This window comes from Lathamus discolor, chromosome Z (assembly GCF_037157495.1).
Source record: "Lathamus discolor isolate bLatDis1 chromosome Z, bLatDis1.hap1, whole genome shotgun sequence".
Taxonomy (NCBI): domain Eukaryota; kingdom Metazoa; phylum Chordata; class Aves; order Psittaciformes; family Psittacidae; genus Lathamus; species Lathamus discolor.
This window is the reverse complement of record NC_088909.1, coordinates 73148074-73166690: the sequence shown is the minus strand read 5'-3', so window position 1 is coordinate 73166690 and position 18617 is coordinate 73148074. Positions and strand designations below refer to the sequence as shown.

The window sequence follows — 18617 nt, the reverse complement described above, 5'->3', positions numbered from 1 at the left end:
CTTTCCAGAGCAACCACTACCACTACTCATACCAAAGCCCCCCTTTCTGGGAAGCAGCCAGACATCACCTGCTGATAGAACGTAGAGAAGAAAACCTTTGGTTTTCTTTGCTTTTGTGTATGACCCTCGTTTTTGCTTTATTAAACTGCCTTTATTTACTGTAGAAGCAGTGATAGTAGGTTTTTTCACCTTAAAGATAACATAAAATGTTACACAACTTATCCAGATAAAGATAAAAGTCCTACATGGGCTATGAAGAAGTTTTTATATATTTTTTTTTCCTGTGAACACAACTTAACAGGTTTATTTACTCTGCAATTTAAATGAAAAAGAGCAAGAGAGATATTGTATGATTTTTTATATCACTGATTCTTTTTAACAAGTCATCTTTAGTTATTTTTCTTATATCTAGCTTACATAAACCCTTTTTGTAGTAAAATGGAAAGGTACATTGCCTGATATTGCTACATTATTTTTTTAAGATACTTACTGATTTTCTGTCATGCACTGTATGCAGATAACTTGAAATTAAATGCAGAAAAATGACAAAGGACACACATACAAAGTTCCACACGTTAATTTTCTTTTCAAAAGTTTATTTGCTCAGCATATATGAAAACTTCATACTTTTTATTATTATTCAAGCAAATACAATGTGGGGAGCATTCTTTGATTTTGGACAAATAATGGCAATGAATTATTAATGCCATTCAGAATAAAGGTAATGAAAAAATGCATTCCAGGTTACATATTTTCAACATAACACATATGGATTAAGTACCATTCCAGGGAAACCTCACTGTGTAAAGTCGGTATTTTATATAGACATAAAAAGACCTTACATAGACATAAAAAGACCTTACATAGACATAAAAAGACCTTCAGCAACTTGATGTGAGTGCATTGCAGAAACACGAAACTTAGTTATCATTTCCACATAAAGCCACCATGACGTTTTCATAATCCCCTTTGAGTTCATCCTGTCAATTTAAGTACAAAAAAACCCACAATTGTTAGGATAATGGTTTCAAGTCAAGTGAATTTCAGTAAGCATTCAATATGTATTTACCTCCAGTCCTTCACCTAAATAAAATAATCACCCGATAGCACATACTTTAAACACAGACTGAGCCTGAACTGACTACCCTCATGGAAATTATTCATATGACCTAGAAATAAACACATTCATTTCCAGAGTGGAGCAAAGGTATACAAGGCTAATAAATATCCTGGGTGGGTCTCACAGCATAAATAAAGAAGAGAAGCACAGACAATTTCTGTTTGCCTGGGACCTTAAGCTTTTCTTCTCCAGACAAAGAGAAAAAGCCTTCTTTGACCAGTGATGTCCAATGTTCATTAATATTAAAATGCTATACACATTGTTGTATCTACAACACATGTTAACAGTGCAATTCACCATAGGATGGCTTATTCAGCGGGGAAAAAAATAAATAGTATGTGTTAAGTATGCAGTGTAATTCTTACATACCATGTTTTCCCAGATTTGAATCTTCTTTGCCAAGACACATGAATTGTTTAGTATAGTGAAATTATGCTTCACGATCTTTAGATGCAATCATCACTTTGGAACATTATGAAGTATGTAATTACATACCAAATTACGTATCACATATACTTATTAAGGAAGAATAAAAGTGATCTTTGGCACCTAACTGAAAAAGTAGTAGACACCACTAAAAATCAAGAAAGCATTTTGATACATGTAGAGAGTATGCTTCTGCTCCAAACAAGACTCCTGTTTTTCAGTGTTGTCAACTAGCTTCCACAAAGCTGCTTTGCAAGTTTAGTTTTCCTCTAGTACCTCACCGATTTAAATTTTCTGGAAAATATATCAGGTGGTCTATCCCCCATTAGCAGATATTTTTGTTAGTTTAACTCATTTACTTAAGTGACCTAAAAAGCAGGCCAAATAAATTTCTACTTAACAAGGTATTTTCAGGAGTACCCCAAATGTCAAAAATGAACAGTGAGTTGCATCAAGTATCTCCCATAGAGTTCATAGGGCAATCCTCTCTACTCTCCTGCCAGTGTACCTTATGTCTGCTCAAGTACAGGAACATGGGGATGCTGGAGTCCCCATTCAGCTCTTGGCTTTCACTCTTAAGACAATATTCTGAGGCTCATACCACTCCTAACAGATTGCCACAGCTTTAGTAACAAAAACATTACTCCAGAAAACGAAGTCATTCTACCAGCATGCGAACCATTGTGAACATGAGTTACTCAGCTACCGTGAGCTACTCGAGATGAAATGCTGACTGAGGAGCAGAACTGTTAAAAAACCCTTACTGGGCTTCCAAAATCACCTACCATAATGGCTTGGCGGAGAGAGATGCCATACAGCTTCTTGTAATAGCCTTTGATCTCATTCATATCCACTTCTTGGCGTGAAACCATGATTCTGATGAGATCTTTGTGCCGCGTCCCAGCACCCTGTTAGCAAAAAGACAAAAAATAAAAAATTAGAAACAAAACAAAACAGCAAACAGGAAAAAACGAGGAAAAAAATAGGAAAAAACAAATTACAGATCTGGACCTGCATACTGGACTATTTCAGCATCACCAGCTACCTTACTCAACTAGGCTTCCAAATTTAACAAAAGGACCATGGATTTCTTGTCAAAGATTAGGCTTCTATGAGGTTCTTGTCCAGATCTGTAATTGCGTTCCTATTTTCACTAATATTTTGGTGGTTTCAAAACCAAGAAAAGTTCAAATTAGATTTCTGTCACTGTCTAGAGTAAAAGGTACACGCGCGGATAGACAAATGCCTTCCTGAACACACTACAGAAAACAGGTAGCTCCTGCTATGGAAAGACACTCAGAAGTATAAAAGGAAAAACAGAGAGAAAGACATACACCAAATATACTTCTGCAGTGATTTTTTTTTTTAATCATGCAAAGGGCTTACAGAGTTCTAGGTAGCTTGTTATTTTTCAGCTTACAAAGTACCGCATGTTTACAAAGGTGACTTTTTTCTTTAGATTACCTTCATCGCCAAATGGAGTTTTTCAGCAAAGAAAGCTGGCTTGCTTGTGGCACACTTCACTGTAATGAAACAATGTGATAAGGTCGCATTGTTGTGCATGTAACAGCGAAAAAAAAGGCTAAAGTCTGGAAAGAAAACACTTTAAAAGCAGTCTCAGTGTTCCTACCAGTATATCCTTTTTATCTATGTTTTTGTACCTGTCTTCAAAATATGGGAACAGTAGCAGTTTCTTACATATGTTTATTCAGAAAGCATTTCAGTCAGGAAAGAGTACTGTAAAGACAAGACTGTGCTGCCTAGTTTCCTGCCACAAAATTAAGAAAAATGTAGTATCCACGAAGAAAAATGGGAAAGCGTTTGTATCTTCTGCAGGAGGGCTAGAGGTTATGATTTAATGTTTTGCAAACCAAATTATAGTACACACTTGCCCTCGACTTCTGACATGAAAAAGGATCTGACGGGACTCATTCTTTTATCCAAAGTACATTTGACTGTGATACAAAAGCTGAGAACAAGATGGGTGTCTGCTTCCAGATTTCATCCCTGATCCACTGATAAGAGTGATCTAAGAGAATCACTACCTCACCTTAGTGTTCATGATGAACGTAATGTTAATGTTCTTAATACACACCTTTACTACAAACCTTATAAGAATATTTTCTTGAAAAAAATGCAGAAGGAAATCTGCTCTATTTTTAATAACCATATATTATAAATTTATTTGAAAAACAAAACTTGGAGATAGGTGGGTTTGGGTTGTGTTTTTCTGTTGTGGTTTTTTTTTTTTTTTTTAAGATAGGTTTAAAACTACTGGATTTGTGTGCCTGTTCTGGCAGCTGCTTTTGGCATACTGACTTTCTGTAAAGGTCTTCCTATGTTCATGACACATCTGTTCTCCTTGGAAGACTTTTCTACATATCAGGATATGTGTTTCATCAGGTTCAGACAAATTTAAAAAACTCAGATATCTATGTTTGTGCTAGATCTATCCAAAGTATTATTTAGCACGTTTCTTAATGAAGCAGGTTAAGCCCAGATGGCATTCCTATCTGAGCAAGTATGACAGAAGTAAAAGGTAGGTTTTCATATGGTCAGTACACATGGTAGGGTTACAATCTGCAGAACCACTTACCAAGGGCAGTCAGGCAGTTCTCAATATCACCTTTCAGCTCCAAATCCAGTACTTTGTTCATGTCATGCTTGCTGTATTTGGTGTACTTTTGAAAGACTAAATAAGGAAGGAAAACTCAGTGAACAATAATGAAAATATAGCATTCTCCCTGCATTGCCTCTGCCATGTTCTGACCTCACTGTTTCAGCAGTGCATACAGGTGACTGTAGGCCACCTTTTGCATTTTTTTCCCTTTTTCAGCCAGCATAATGTGAAAAAAGTGTTACCACACAGACTTGTGAAATCAACATAAGGAGTAGGAGAGGGTTTATGTTCCCATTGGCAGGGATGGAGGTGGTCCAATGACTCCCCTCAAGCCCGTGACAGGTGATATCCCCCTACCCAGGGCAAACTGAGGAGCAAGGCTATGTTGGGAGAGCATTCAACACCTGCCACACTGATCCTATGGTATTGTGATCACTAGCCATGTGAGACTTTTAAGAGTTTTGTTAACCACCTAAATGATACTGCTCATCACTAGTACGGAAAGATGAGCCAAACTGCCAATTGCACTCCAAGAGCAATCATGTGCTCAATTACAGAGAACTTTGTAGTAGTCAGATTCACATCTTGATAAACCATATTTTCTCCGATTTCCTGAGCAGGCGATGATCAAAGTACCCGTTGAGTGAAGCACAAAGTTTCATCTAACATACCTCTTCGGAGATGTGGGTAGCTTCTTGTAGTAAGAACAGTAACAAACACATTAGTATCTGTTCCTTTCCTTTTCTCTCCTGCTTCATACAAGGCCTGTCATAAATAAAGTGGTGAAGTTTACATCAGTATAACAAAACTCAAGCAGGAATACTGTACTTTTGAAGCTACAAGACAAATGTAGGCCACTGCTTGCCAATAATGAACTATAGCCCTTAACACAAACCCTAACAAAACTCTACAAACCCTCAAACTCTAGATCTGTTAAGTAACACTTCATCATTCACTTATGTCATAAGAAGCAAGAGAACACTATGCAGCTGAAAAACATATTTCCAGACATTTTACAATCATCATCTAGCTGCCTTGGATATAGTACATTCTTGAATGAAGATATTTTTCATATACCATTATATGTTTGTAGTCTGCACAGAAGTCTAGGACTGGTAGGCTTTCTTCAGACAAACAGTATTATCTCTAATATTAGTTGGACAACTGTGAAGAAGAAGCCCACGCACCAAGTGTTTCTGGTCTTTTTAACGGAAAGTAAGAACCAAGTAAATCTCCTTCATTTTCCTCACCTTCTCAAACCTCTCCAAAAGTATCAATTGAAGACCTCCAAACAGTAGCAAAGAAGATTTAACAACACTCGTCAAACCAAGAGAAATCATACTGAACTTTTGAACTTAAAGTATTAATTTACTGACCTTCTGTATCTGACAAAACTAAACTCCTAAAGTAGCAGGGATAAAGCCAGTATTTCTCAATGGCTTTTTCTTGATTAGATTTTTTTTATATATATAAACCAATTTAAAGCCAGTCCACATTTAAACTGTAACAATGATTAAAACTTTCGTATGTGAAAACTCAGGAAAGCCTGCAAAAGTTTACCAAGATTTTAAAAATAGCCAGTCTAATTGTGGAAGAAATAAGAGAAAGATGAGTGGTTTATTTCATAACTATTCTGAAAATGGCTGTGAGATTGGCCCAGTAATTTTCAAAAGTTAATCACTGTAAAGCAGTAACTATAGCTAATATACTGCAAGTTCACACTGGTTCAGTGCGTGGCAGATGGTTCTGCACATTCATGAATACGGCCTCATCTGTAAATCTGTGTCATAAACAGAAGGAATATTGTGTCTAATTTCTCCAGTTGTCGGTCTGAATGCTTTACATGACCTAGGAGAAGGTTTGCAGAAATGCGCCTGAAGTAGGTATTAAGGGTAAGATTTAACTTCCTTCAGATAGTGAAGCTTAAGTGAACTTTGTAAAATAGTATCTGCTCAGAAAAAATTGCTACATAAAATACAAATCTATTAGGTCTGCCACCACAAGATTCAGCTAGAACATTCACAGCCAGAGTCTGTAATCTCAGATTTAGATAGATAAAGAAGTTCTGCAGAGTGCCAAGCATGATCTTACCCTGGCATCATTGTCAGCAAGCTCATCATTCACGTAAGAATCTTCACATCGGTCAGCCTACATACATAAAGAAATAAAAATTCACTGGTACTCACAATCATTCAGTTTATCAGAGCTCATAATTTTATAGTTCTGCCCTACCATTCTCATACATAATTTAATAAATAATTGAAAATAGGTACAGTTACATCAATCATTCTGTCAATAAAGCAGTTTTATTTGTAATCATAGAATCATAAAATAGAGTTGGAAAGGAAAATAATTCAGAGCTCACACTTTTCAGGCCACCAGCAACTTATTTCTGAAGTCCAACATTAAAAACCATAGGAAGTATTGTTTCTTAATGTGAACTTACAGGTTTAGAAGCTGTGATTTTCTCCCTGATTAAAATTCTATAGATTCCTTTCAAGTTGATTTGAAACCAAAACTGAAAATCAAAACTATTCATACAGATGTATCAAAAAACAATCCTGCACGCATGTGCAGGCTTCATATACATGTACTTAACAACTGCAGAATCATTTATGCATTTTAATGGGGTCTTTTTACTGGCCAACTCATCTGCTTTTGAACACAAATACACAGAATACTTTATCTGCATTTTAGCACCCTGCCTGCCCCATTGTCTACCTAACTACTAGAAACATATCTTAACAGCAACACAAGAGATTTCTTTAATTGTAAGCTTTTCTTCTTTTTCTCTTTCTAGTCAATTGGTATGACATTATGCCTGCTGCTTTTTCAAGTGCTTAGAGACAGTTACCACAAAAAAAGTCTTAAACGCATAAATTATAAGCGATAATAAGCATCACTGGTTTTAAAAATGCATTTGAGATAAAACCTCATCATAGCTTCTTTAAGAACAATTTTATATGATCTAAGATACGGAAGTAAAAAAATGCAAATAAATAAACATTATCTAAATTCTTATTTATGTATTTCTCTGAAATAGTCCTGACAACATTAATTTTTTATTACAGATGATATCACTCAAAAGGCTTAAGCACAGCGTACCTTGGCAAGAGCAACCAAAGCCTTCTGAAAGTCTCCAGACGTATCAGAGATAATGTCTTGTATCAGATCTCTCTTCAGCACTGAAACCAATAGATAAAGTATTCATAGTTTGCTTTAAAGTTATCAACTAGGTTTACTAGATGATCTTTAAAGATCCCTTCCAACCTAAAATATTCTATGAGTTTTTCAGCCTTTTCTTAATTTCCCACTTAAATATGCCCACTAGAAATACAGTTTTACTTTCCCTTTCATCTTCAAGAGAAGGGTTCTATCTGTAACATGTCCTCTAATCCCCGAGATGTGCTAAACACAAAATGTGCTGAAAAAGTACTTCTCAAAGGTCTTGTGGGTGGCACTGTCTTGGGCTCTTGCTTGTGAATTACAAAAAAAAAAAAAAAAAAAAAAAAAAAAAAAAAATCTTAAACTTTTTCTGAATCATCTGTGTTTCAAACTTATTTCTCATTGTTCTTATAAGCACTGAACTCAAACACAGAACTCTCCCCCAGAATGCAAACTGTTAATCTGGGCTTCTAAATGAGACAACTTGAGTGGAAATCTCTTGGAAAAGTTAGCCCATAATCTCAAAAAGCATGATTTAATTTGACAACATTGATTGACTGCAATAAACTCTACATATATGAGAGATGCCATGTTATACTCTAGTTATCTATTCAAAGATCTTTGCTGTTCAGTTCACTGGTTACTCCTACACTAATGTTATCTGTGTTGTAAACTCAGTAAGGCATTTTTTACAAGCCTAGTGAGACCTTAAGTCAGCTAAAGCTTAGTTACAAGAGAAGAAAAGCAGCTGTGTTTTGCTAGCATCCTAGAAAGCATCTAAATACATGGCCCATTCTATGAGACATTTGCAGTTCTGGCAGTAACGATGAGATTTTTCCTCCTGTATTGGGATCCACATGGATCAGAAAAAGTCAGTATGACCTCTCTGCCCTGCAACTGTTTCTATTTCATGTGAAGCTTTACTTGCCTCCTACAATGTCATTTCAGATTCCTATACTGAGAAGTAGGGCTGTGACTGTAATGTGTCTGTAGTTATGCCATTAATACTTCTTTCTTGCTCTGAATTACCTTCTTTGTAGTATCTGCTCACTTCTCTGATCTCCCTGTTATTTCTTGAGGCCAGAATTTCAATTAGGGTATCTTCATTAGTTCCAAGCCCCTGATAAAAGTAATTGAATTTTCAGAAATGTTATTTGACACAGTGAACTCACAATTTAGAAGAACAGAAGTAAGATGAAAATCTTTGAAGGCCCCATGTGAAACAAGACAGGAAATTTGGAACCATTGTTCTTCCATACAATATTGTTATTTCAGCTCTTTTGAAATTAATTTGTTATCGCATTTAGTATCACTGTTACCCAAAAGAAGTGCTAAAGGAGCCAAGCAGCGCACATAAAAGATAGGTGTAAAATTTATGAAGAAAACTATCCCTGTTCCATTTTGTTTTCTCTTGTGTAAATATACAAGTAAACATTACAATTCTACTACTACATCAGCAATCAGTTTTCAGAAGGCAGAAAGTATTCCTTCTTACAAAAATACTTCCTCCAACTCTGACATTCAGTGGAAATTGACTGGTGCTCTTCTCAGAACCTGGATTACTGGTATAGATATATTTTACAAAATGGGGTTAAAATGAAGAAAATATATGAGCTTTGAAATCCAAGTTCAGTGTCATTTACAGGCCCTGATACTTGTTTATGCTCTTTAGAAAAGTTTTTTCTCATATTTATTTCACCTTCATAGAGGCTCTCAGTTCTTCAGCATCAAACTGAGCTGGAGTTTTGAGCAGAGCCACAACAACATCTTCCAAATGGCTTTTCAGAACTTTTTTCAAGGCATCTTCCAGACTCTGTGACAGGAAGAATAAGAAATGCACTAAGCCAGTGAATAGTAAAAAGCTACTGTTCAACTACATTGCAGAAATTAGTCTCATTTCTGATGAATCTTGGTCCACATAGTTCATTTAGCTACTAGAAAGAATTAAGAAGCCCTAACTGAAATTTTAAATTTGTAACCTTTATGTTAATTGAAGTGTCAGGTTTTTTCAGTATGCTTTAAGGAGTGCTTTCACACACTGTAGTTCAGCCATATTCGCTCTTTAACAGTATCAGAAGCAGATTTGAAATACACTGCTTGCTTTTTTAAGTGAATGTATATTGCTGCTATGAGCATGACCGGGTTTCTTATCTGGATACCAGTTTCATTCATCCATTTATTGCATGAAGGATACAGAATCTGCAGTGGAAACTCTGTGGACACAGTGTAATCTTGCTCTACATAAAACTGCAAGTCCTAAAATTATGATTTTGGCTATAATGTAATCTGAACTAAATTAAAGTTAATTTTTTTTTTTTTTTTTTTTGCCTTGTCTCTGGGAATGCTAAATAGTGTGTTTTGTTACATTAAAAGTTACAGCCTTGTTCTCTGCCAATACATTTCCAGATTGTGGTTGTAAGAGTGAGAATGTTAACCTGCTTTGTCAGGGTACCTAAACCAATGAGATCATTTCAGAAGCAAGCACTATATCCATAGTTAGGGCTGTTTTGCTTTTGACGGTATGCCAGGAACCAACATATCTAATAATCTAACAGCATTAGTCTCATCATGTCTTTGAAGTTATATTTTAATTCAGTTCTTTAAGGAATAGAATTGCAAGGCTGGAGTTTCCTCTGAGCAGAGAAGAGGGCTGTGAAAACCACAAGTGAGGTTTCCTGAACTGAAAGAGGAAATCTAGGCTAAATGAGATACTAGATTATTTTCTAATTTTACTAGAAAAATCTAATTTTATTTTTCAAGTATTAATTTGAAATTTTAACTTTAAAAGTTACACTCAAAGGAATCGCTTTCCAAGGAGGAAATGCTCAGTATCTCCAGTATACCAACTCTGCAATTGCAATTTCAATTTAAAGTTTCAGGTTCAACTGGAGAAAAATTGTTATAGAGAAAATTAAGAGCAATTAAAACTTTTTTTCAGAAACATGTGGTAATTTCCAAGCATCTCAGTTCCAGTGACTAGCAGTTTTACCACTCAGAGGTAGAAGAACACTGCCCCTTTACACCTACTCCCATACCAGTGTTACTATGCTTGTGGAACAGTATTACAGTCCTACAACTTTCCTATCCTGTTTAGTATTATATCTGCACTGAAATTCAGACAGGTGTCTCCAAATCCCTTTCTCCATCCCTCCTTTTCTCTCAGCAGACTGCCTCCCAGGTGGTACTGAAGTTTGCATTCCCGGTGATTTAGCGGTTTAAAAGACCTCTAGGGCATTCAAAAAACTGGAGAGTCAGAATGCAAATTTTTTCGTTTTATTTAAAAACAGCGGTCACTGTATTCAAAGGCTCAGCATTGGCAGTATAGTTACAGGGAATTATCATTCTCTTTGTTTATATAAATTTAAGCTTGACTTGAATATACTTTACCTTTCCCTTAGCCTGCTGGTAGGCAGCTTTGATCTGCTGACGCTGAGCATTTGTTCTTTTCGTCAAAATGTCAATGATGGTGGCTTCATCCACACCTATGAGTCAACAAACAACAAAATGCCTAATATATTTGAAATACTATAGCAGTCTGTACTGCATCATTTAGCCAAACAATACTCTTAAATATTTTTTATTATTTGTGTTATGTCGTCGTTTGATTTCTTGACGCACGGAAGTTTAACCAAAGGAAAAACTGTAATCATCTACTGACTTACAATTAGTGAGGTAGTGAAGAAAATAAAATAGATAGAAAAATAATAGATAGAAAAATAAATAGATTCCCAGAGAATACAGAAAACCATGTTTCTACAGCTCATATAGAAATTCTTTAAGTGTTCTGAGTGCAGAACTCACACTACAGAGTAACTAAAAAAAAAATACAATAAAATTAAGCAGCATGCTCATTTAACCTCTGTAAAACAAACTGAAAAATATTTCAAAGTACAGCCAAATTGCCAAATAGGAATTTCATTAAAACAGAGAAGCACAATATAAGCATATACTATACATTACCCCTGTCTTTTTCAGGGATTTTATGGAAATCAAATTGAAAAGTATTGGTATGGTACGTTACAGTATTTTTTATTGCCTAGAAATTTAATGTTTACAGTCCTTCCTTCAGCATATTCAAGTAGCTGTTTCAAGGCCTGAAACTATAATACAACATTAGGGTATCAAAGAGTTGGGATTCTTCACCAAGCAGCACAATTTAATGTATACCCAAGCTTTTAAAAGCAGAGGCACCCCTCCTTCTTGCCATTACCTCTCTTTTTTTCTTTTTTTTTTTTTTTACAGTGTTATGCTATTTTTAAAATTTCCTAAGAGCCCTAATGTAGCAGGTTAAATATTTACTTCTCTTACCCTTTACAGTAATAGCTCTGTCCAAAGCAACAACATCAGCTGATGGATCAAAGTTAGGGTATGTCTGTACTCCAGGGCCACCTTTTGAACTTTTCTGCAGAGAAGAGGAAAAAAAAAAACCAAGGAAAAATTGTAACTGCTCATTCCAAAGAAGCAGTTTTACATACCTATATAAACCATGTATTTGGGATTGCCTATTATGACTGTCAAAGAACATACAAAGTTTTGTAGCTACAGAGAACTAAACAGTCTCAGTAATACATATGCATTAGATCTATTCCTTTCATACATCTTTTATTAAACAGAAAGGTACCTGGAGACCTATTTCTAAAAGTCAGATTCCACAGTAAAATACTTCTTAACTGTCACTTTCAGCAATTATGTTGAGTTTTAAATGCTCTAAACCCACAATTAAATACTACAAGCATGGCCAGTAAATTGCTACTAATTTCTGTGCTCATCTTAGACAAACTGACTGTGCATCACATTAAGTCATTTCTCAGCTAACCCATATCTAAGGCTACAAGCACTTCTTTCATGCAAGAACTTGGAACAAAGTTCAAACCTAATTCTATAAGGAAGCGGGGAACTGTTACCTAACTTCCTTGAAACTTGAGATGTAAGCCACACTTTCTTCACAGGCATTATCTACTGTCTTCCTGTGGCAAGTCCTCCTAGATGGAGTCCAGGGAGTTGACTCCTTAATGAATGTCTAGAGGGCTCTGTGAATACCTAAGGATGATGAATTCCACTACACACCACATTGCATGGGTTGCCGTTAAGTCAGCAACATGACAAATCATGTTACTCTACGGGCCTATGACCCCACAGCACAATCTAGCCCATGTCTACTTCTTTTACAGAAGCTATAAAATGCTCCAAGATTCTTGTATTAAGTATTTATAGAAACTTGACATTGGAATGATACATACTGAGATTTTTCATTAAAAAAAAACAAACCACAAAAATACCCCAACAAACCAACCAAACCACAGTAGATTCTAAGCATTTCCAGAATCACTTTTTTTCAGTTTCAACAACTCACAATGTTGTTGGGGTTTTTTTTTTAAATCTTTTGCATCTAAAGTTAAATAGCACAAGAGAAGTGGCTTATGATACATGTTTTGCCTACAGCATTTTGTACTGAATTTTGTACACTTCTAATAACTAGATATTCAACGCCCCACACAGGGAGTAAGAGAGCAGAGGGACTGTAAACTAAAGCAATGTCTTCCATACTTTCTGTCAACAGAGAAATAGGACTAGTTAGCTGCATGTTTCCCAGACACACCAGGTTAGTCTTTGTATACTGGTTTCCATGTCAAATTAGTGGAAATAAAAAATAAAATAAAATCTAACCACCATAACCAGAATGATTCAGAACCTTGGGACTGCAAGGTGGATAGGAAGATGGAGCCAAGGTTTATACACAAAATGCTGTGGAGTCAAAATTACAAAATTAGTGAAATTTTCCCCCTGTGTTCAATTTCCTTCTTTCTGGACCTCCTGGGACTTCACAGTGTACTGCTTTGCCTTTCCTGACAGTCATTTCAGTATCTTAACTTCATTATTATAAGACACTCCTCATCATCCTAATACACTAACTCTTGATTTCTCACCTCAAGCCTCCCTTCTAATCAATATCACTACTGACCATCTGAGGTGTTTTATTACATACTATGACTCTTTGCACCATAAGCATGACAAATGACTCAAAAGCTAGGACATATACTAGTGACTTCAGTTCCTCCTTTACATTCCTGGGCTCCAACTCATGGCTTCCTGTACCTCAGCCTGAGTCCCTGCTTTTCTCATATATGTCTCCTGAACGTGTTCGCACACATTCACACGCCCATGCATCAGATTACTACTTTAAAGAGGAGACTTGAGTGAATCAGTGATTGGTCACTGGAAATTGCAATTTCACTACAGCAACTAGTTCTACCTAGGAATTGATAACTAGACTGATGTGTGCATATAAGAGTAATTTTTCATCTGATAGCAGACTTACTAAGTTATCAGATTCCATTAGACTATATGATGCAATAAAACTGGATTCCCCTTTAATCTGCTGGACTTTTGACATTGTTCTTCCTCCCTTTGAGTATATTAAAGACATTTGGTGGCCTATGCCTTTAAATCAGTTCTGAAAGTACTTGAAAATAAGCATGATGCTCTCAGAAGGCGATAATACTTACAATACATTCCTGCTCCTGGTTTTCCATGAACCATGCTTGTTTCAGAAATTCTGATACCATAGCCATGTTGACAGAGTTTCTGTGAAAAGATGCCCCAAATAAAAACCCAATTTTCCATCAAGTTACAAACTATCTTTCACCATTTTTTGCACCAGTGTCACTCAAGGTCTCCTACTCTCAAAATCCTTTCTCTTCAACTATGATATGCAGAGGTTTGTTTCCCAAGCAGCAATTGGCCTGTACTACTGGAAGGAGGTAATTTTATGTTTGCCAAGTGATGCAATACTCCACAACTGTTTGCTCACCCCTACACAGCCTTAATTACTTGACGAAATTTTAGATTAGGCAATATCTAAGGATTAGCATTGACTTACAAAGGAAAGTTACCAGAAACAAATTGAAGTCTGACTTATCCTATTAGTTATAGCATCAGCTATGCTCATTTAGCTTACTGAATATTTGATTCTGTTCAAAATCAGAGGTGAACAAGTATTCTTGTCTGATCATTTACTGTGGTTGCAGCTTTTCTGTGTTAAGACAAAAGATATTCCCTCTCATGTAATTTCTTTGACCAGCCCCTTGCTAAGGAAGACAAGTAAAATTAGATAATTTCACCTACACTATTCCCTATTTCTCACATATTTCCTCTGATTTCTACAAAACAATAGAATACTACCCATTTTAGAAGGGAAAAGGGTAATTTTCACTTTTAAACACTCAAAATGAAAATCAGTCCAGCTTTCCCATACAATACCATGCAGAATGAGAAAAAAAGACTAATGGTGATGTGACTTGACATTGAACATTCAAATATGAATGAATAAAATGCTTCATAACAACTTTGGTGTTAGGAATATTCTGTTTGCTAATAGAAATAGAGAGGGAACAGATAAAATAAATTCATGTTTTATCAAATACAGTACTTTTGGTCTGCTCAAAATACATTTTTTTCCCCTAACACACTTCCAGAGCAAACACCAGGGAAGGCTTGGGTTTAAAGAATACGTATAAATAACAAACTAAAGAAAATGTTGCTGGGTAGGCTGGAGTGTTTTTCAATCCAGTGTGAAGAGACAAGGTACTATTTGCAGTCTTATGATACAAATCATATAATGCAGATCATATACATATACAAAAAATTATGTTTCTTACGCTGCAAACACACTTCCCTTACTTCTGCCCTGTGTCCCATACTAAGGGCAAAGAGCAGTCATTTCAAACAGCACACACTTAGGAACAAGCAGTGTAGCTGCAGGCCAGCTGCTTCTTTCCCTCATAGCGAAACTGTGAAACTCACTTCCACGTTCAGCTGCCAACAATGCAATAGCTTCCTCCCACAGCCCTCCTCCAGCCCAGCTCCACCCTTCCCTTCCCTTCTCACTCTAACACAGGCGTCACCTACACTCCCTCTTCCCCAGAAACCTCTCGCTTTTGTGCCTCTCCCTCAGCCCTAAGGCATAAAATTCAGCCCTGCCTGTGCTGCTAGAAAAAAACGAATCTGCTTCAAATCTGCATTTGTATGTCACTTAAAGCAAATCCTATGCTGGTAAATAATGGTCAGAATATTGTATACATTTTAAGGCCAAACTTTTATCTGTGTTTTGCTTATTGAGGATCAGAGAAGCATACTTACGTTGCTGTTAAAACCAGCATTTTATCAAACAGTTATAGTGATTCCTGTACCTTTCTTGTATTGACAGAACGAGTATATGAGGCCAGATAAAGTGTACGGTATCTAAAGTTTTGATGCATTTTATAACAGCACATATAAAGGCCATATGCAGCAAAATGAAAACATTTGAAAGACTTCATACTAGGGGTACTGAGTCACCAGCAAAGATGTATAGAAATGTCAGTTGACTGATAGATTCACAGTGTATAATCATTTAAAACTAACAAGATTTAGTCACAGAGTACCAAATTTGACAAGAGGTGGGACCAAAACTGTGTTTTGATTGATAGAGTAACACTTCTCAGGGAGAGCTGGCTCCGGGTAGAACTGCTAACATCTCAATTTCTTCTGCCTGTCACCACAGCCATGGCTCTCCCCCACCTCTAGAGATTTTGCTACCCTTGCAGATGACTAGAGCAGGCAGCTGCTAACCTACACTGAATTAGGTTTATTAAGTCTCTAAACCTTTATGTCTAACCTAATTTAAATTAGAGATGCAATAAAATCATTCTGTGCCTTAAAAATTGACCTTTTTTCCTCCATTTTTTTTTAAATGAGAAACTTTGGCACATACATCCATTTGTATACAGGAAAAAATATATGTGCCTGTGGAGTGATGCAAACAGAAAATATCGTGCAAAATTACACTTTCTTCTAGTTACTCCATACAAAATACCTATTTCAGTTTAATAAAATTGTTTAATAAAATATTGTCCATGCCTTTTCCCAGGCTGAATGTGTAGATGTCAAATCAAAAAGGAAAGAGGATCAAGAACATTCCAAATTGGAATGAACAACACTGAAACTGGAACAAAAAATCAGACATCCAGACTGAAAGCCCCAACTCTTGCTTCACAATAATTACTGCAATTGCTTTCTGTCTGATTCTCAGTCCCCAGAGGAGTCACCCAGATCTAGACATACGTAAATTTTTAGGTTTGAGAAAATGCTCAACATTTATTAAAAAAAAATTAAAAACACAGATTAGACTTTTATTCTACAGTCTGTTAAATGACACCATTTCTCCATGCTCATTTAACCGCATCATGAACCATATCAGATATATCATCCTGCTTACTGTCCAATCCTAGTTATCAGGACCTTGATGTGTAAGTTAAGGTCATTACACCTGACCAGAAAAACAGGCTGCAGATCTAGCACAGGCATTTAATTTACAGTGGAAAGTCTACTGAATACGAATGAAAACACCAGAGAGAAGAACAATCTCATCCTTGGAAAATTCAGTGGAAAGTTTTAGCAGAACAAACCCCAGATGTCACAGCCCTTACTTACGTGGCTTTTCCTAAGTTCTCAGTCACAAAAGCAGGGGTTTGTTTTTGTTTCTAAAAGGTTTTTTTCTGCCTCATTTTCATCACTTTCATAGGCAAAAACCCCTCTAGAGTCCCAAAGCACCAAACTGCTGTTGAAGTAACAAGAGCTGTTTGTTCTTTAAATCTCCACACAAAGCACACTATTTTTCCAGGAAACTCGTTTCACTACAGATTTCTACAGCAGCCTTCTAGAAAGGCAAAGAGAAACCATAAGAAACTGTCAACTCCAAATAAGTTTGCTTTTAATCTTTTAAGGTGTTTCTTTTTGGTTTTCCCCAATTACTTAAGTTTATCAAATAAAAGCAGCAGCTGTCCAAGCCCTTCTATGTGCATGAAATGCTTGAAAACTGAAAGAATTCCTCCTGCCCACTTCCATCTTTCCCTTGCCAGTAAATCCAACCCACGGAAAATTCCACCAAGTCACTTGACAAATTTAGCATATGATTCTTAAAGTTTGTCAGATCTACAGACCGCAGCAAAGAACAATAAAAACCTACCTTCTTCCTTCCAAATACTCTTTTCAGGGCAGCACAGTCAGTAGCACGAGTGCAGAGGGCTCTCCGCACTTTTATAGCTTGGCGCGGGAGACCCCACCTAGCAACCAGAGTGTTTCCGCAGCCCAGCAACCATCTGCTTTTGCAGCAACTGAATCTGGGTGCTGCCCTAAACACAGAACCACACAAAAAAGTCATTGCAAAACTATGTGCTGGAGAAATTCGGAGCAGATTTCAGAAGGGAAGAGACAACAAATGAGTGTGCCATGGCTACATCCCTCACTGCAGGAAATTGCCATAAAACTTTCAGGGTCATAGATCAAAATGGGAAAAAAATAAACCTCACAGTTTTACATGTCTGATACTACCTCAGAGTGAATATGTTAAGATGTATCTTTGCTCAGTGAAACTTTGGGAGAAAAAAGAGTGTGGAGGAATTAATGTAGCTTCCATGTTTCACTGAGTTCCAGTTGTTCTGCACAGAAGCCTGTGATAGAAATGGCCCAGGAACAAGTCTAAAACTTAGTATTGGTACCTTTTGCTTGTTTGTTTGTTTTGGATTTGGGTTTGTATGTTTGTTTGTTTGTTTTAAGAAACACTTTGAGGGAGGTGGCAGGCTTGATAGAAGAGCAATAACTAGCACCTAAATAATTAGAAACAGGTTGAAACATTCAAATTAAATGCTGAAGTTCAAAGTGAGAGTGGTTTGCACAAGACCAAGGGAGTTCACCAGCCTGCTAGAAGCAGTTTTCTACAAGCAGTTCCTCACCAAGCCAGCCAAACACACTTTTCAGAGCACGTCCAGCACAGCACCACATAGTGTATCACTAACATCTCAGATTAGCCCGGAGGACAATGCCAGGTGAAGAAATACCATTTCCTGAAACAAAAGGATTTGCATCTAGCAGATTGGCCTCCCAGGTGGCTTTCGCCCTGCTTTCTGCTGACCTGGACTGGCTGCAACACACTCCAGAAGGAGGAAGTATGGCTAATCTGTCTTTTGTGAGCACACATGAAATGCAGCATGCCCTTGAAACCCAAATGTAGCAATTAGTAAAATTAAGAGGAAGGGGGACAGAGTGCTGAGTGATTTTACAGGGTATATTCATAATTCCTCATACAAAATCCAGCATTGGTTATGCCTTCCTCTGTTTAAAATAGCTCTGTAGAAACTGTTTGGGCCATAAAAGCATAACCCCCAGCAGGGTTTGGTTGTGAGTCAGGGGGATAAGCTCAGGATCAGCACCATCAAGGGTGTCCCCATCCCAGTGAGTCAAGGAGAA

At 36.7% G+C, this 18617-nt stretch overlaps 1 protein-coding gene across 1 annotated transcript; it reads right to left on the bottom strand.

Annotated features, from left to right (window-relative positions):
• Positions 1-579: 579 nt before the first annotated feature.
• ANXA1 (annexin A1) lies at positions 580-17419 on the bottom strand. The gene is made up of 13 exons (XM_065662690.1): positions 17338-17419; positions 13838-13916; positions 11640-11733; positions 10719-10813; positions 9031-9144; positions 8361-8451; positions 7272-7351; positions 6258-6314; positions 4838-4931; positions 4143-4238; positions 3011-3069; positions 2332-2454; positions 580-980 (listed from the first exon to the last, which is right to left on the bottom strand). Exons 2-13 carry the CDS (start codon positions 13901-13903, stop codon positions 921-923), a joined length of 1029 nt encoding a protein of 342 aa, XP_065518762.1. The 5' UTR covers positions 13904-13916; positions 17338-17419; the 3' UTR covers positions 580-920.
• Between the last annotated feature and the right edge of the window lie 1198 nt (positions 17420-18617).